A 1,419-nucleotide genomic window follows, 5' to 3' on the forward strand; every position below is an offset into this window, starting at 1 on the left:
CACTTGCTTTGAACATGCGATAAGGGTGGTTAAATACTTAACTTAAATGGAACTGCTTGCATTTATAAAGAAAATTGTACTTAGCTTTTTGCGCAAACTAATACCACAACACAATGTGTTGATAGATGCAGTGAAGGTTTATATTATGACTCCACCAGCAACTGTGTATAATGTCAAAAAGGTTTCCCTTCCTATGATTAATCAACTTGCTTAGACACATGCGATCAGGGTGGTTAAATACTTAACTTAAATGGAACTGCTTGCATTTATAAAGAAAATTGTACTTAGCTTATTTCATAAAATAATAACACAACACAATGTATTTCTAATTGCAATTCAAATAGATAATTTGTTGATCTAAATAATTAGACATGTTATACTTGTAGTGGAGATACATCTTTCATAAATTATGATGATTCTAAGAAAAATGGAACTTGTGTTAGTAAATGCAATGAAGGTTTATATTATAACTCTACCAGCTACTGCCTTTAATGTCAAAAAGGTTTCCCTTCTTATGATTAATCAACTTGCTTTGAAACATGCGATAAGGGTGGTTAAATACTTAACTTAAATGGAACTGCTTGCATTTATAAAGAAAATTGTACTTAGCTTATTTCATAAAATAATAACACAACACAATGTATTTCTAATTGCAATTCAAATAGATAATTTGTTGATCTAAATAATTAGACATGTTATACTTGTAGTGCAGATACACCGTTCATAAATTATGATGATTCTAAGAAAAATGGAACTTGTGTTAGTAAATGCAATGAAGGTTTATATTATAACTCTACTAACTACTGCCTTTAATGTCAAAAAGGTTTCCCTTCTTATGATTAATCTTCTTGCTTAGATACTTGCGATAAGGGTGGTTAAATACTTAACTTAAATGGAACTGCTTGCATTTATAAAGAAAATTGTACTTAGCTTTTTGCGCAAACTAATGCCACAACACAATGTGTTGATAGATGCAGTGAAGGTTTATATTATGACTCCACCAGCAACTGTGTATAATGTCAAAAAGGTTTCCCTTCCTATGATTAATCAACTTGCTTAGACACATGCGATCAGGGTGGTTAAATACTTAACTTAAATGGAACTGCTTGCATTTATAAAGAAAATTGTACTTAGCTTATTTCATAAAATAATAACACAACACAATGTATTTCTAATTGCAATTCAAATAGATAATTTGTTGATCTAAATAATTAGACATGTTATACTTGTAGTGGAGATACACCTTTCATAAATTATGATGATTCTAAGAAAAATGGAACTTGTGTTAGTAAATGCAATGAAGGTTTATATTATAACTCTACTAACTACTGCCTTTAATGTCAAAAAGGTTTCCCTTCTTATGATTAATCAACTTGCTTTGAAACATGTGATAAGGGTGATTAAATACTTAACTTAAAT

The 1,419-nt window shown here is 29.6% G+C and overlaps 1 protein-coding gene across 1 annotated transcript; it reads left to right on the top strand. All coding sequences in view use genetic code 6, as the record gives it.

Moving 5' to 3' along the window:
- Positions 1–14: 14 nt before the first annotated feature.
- On the top strand, positions 15–1,165 carry TTHERM_002653325 (zinc finger lsd1 subclass family protein; the record flags this gene model as incomplete). Its single annotated transcript, XM_012795121.1, has 2 exons — positions 15–76; positions 126–1,165. Coding segments are annotated over 2 exons (1,102 nt in total), but the record flags the coding sequence as incomplete, so codon positions are not given.
- Between the last annotated feature and the right edge of the window lie 254 nt (positions 1,166–1,419).

The sequence above is a fragment of the Tetrahymena thermophila genome, assembly GCF_000189635.1.
Source record: "Tetrahymena thermophila SB210 genomic scaffold scf_8255761, whole genome shotgun sequence".
In the NCBI taxonomy this organism is placed as follows: Eukaryota; Ciliophora; class Oligohymenophorea; order Hymenostomatida; family Tetrahymenidae; genus Tetrahymena; species Tetrahymena thermophila.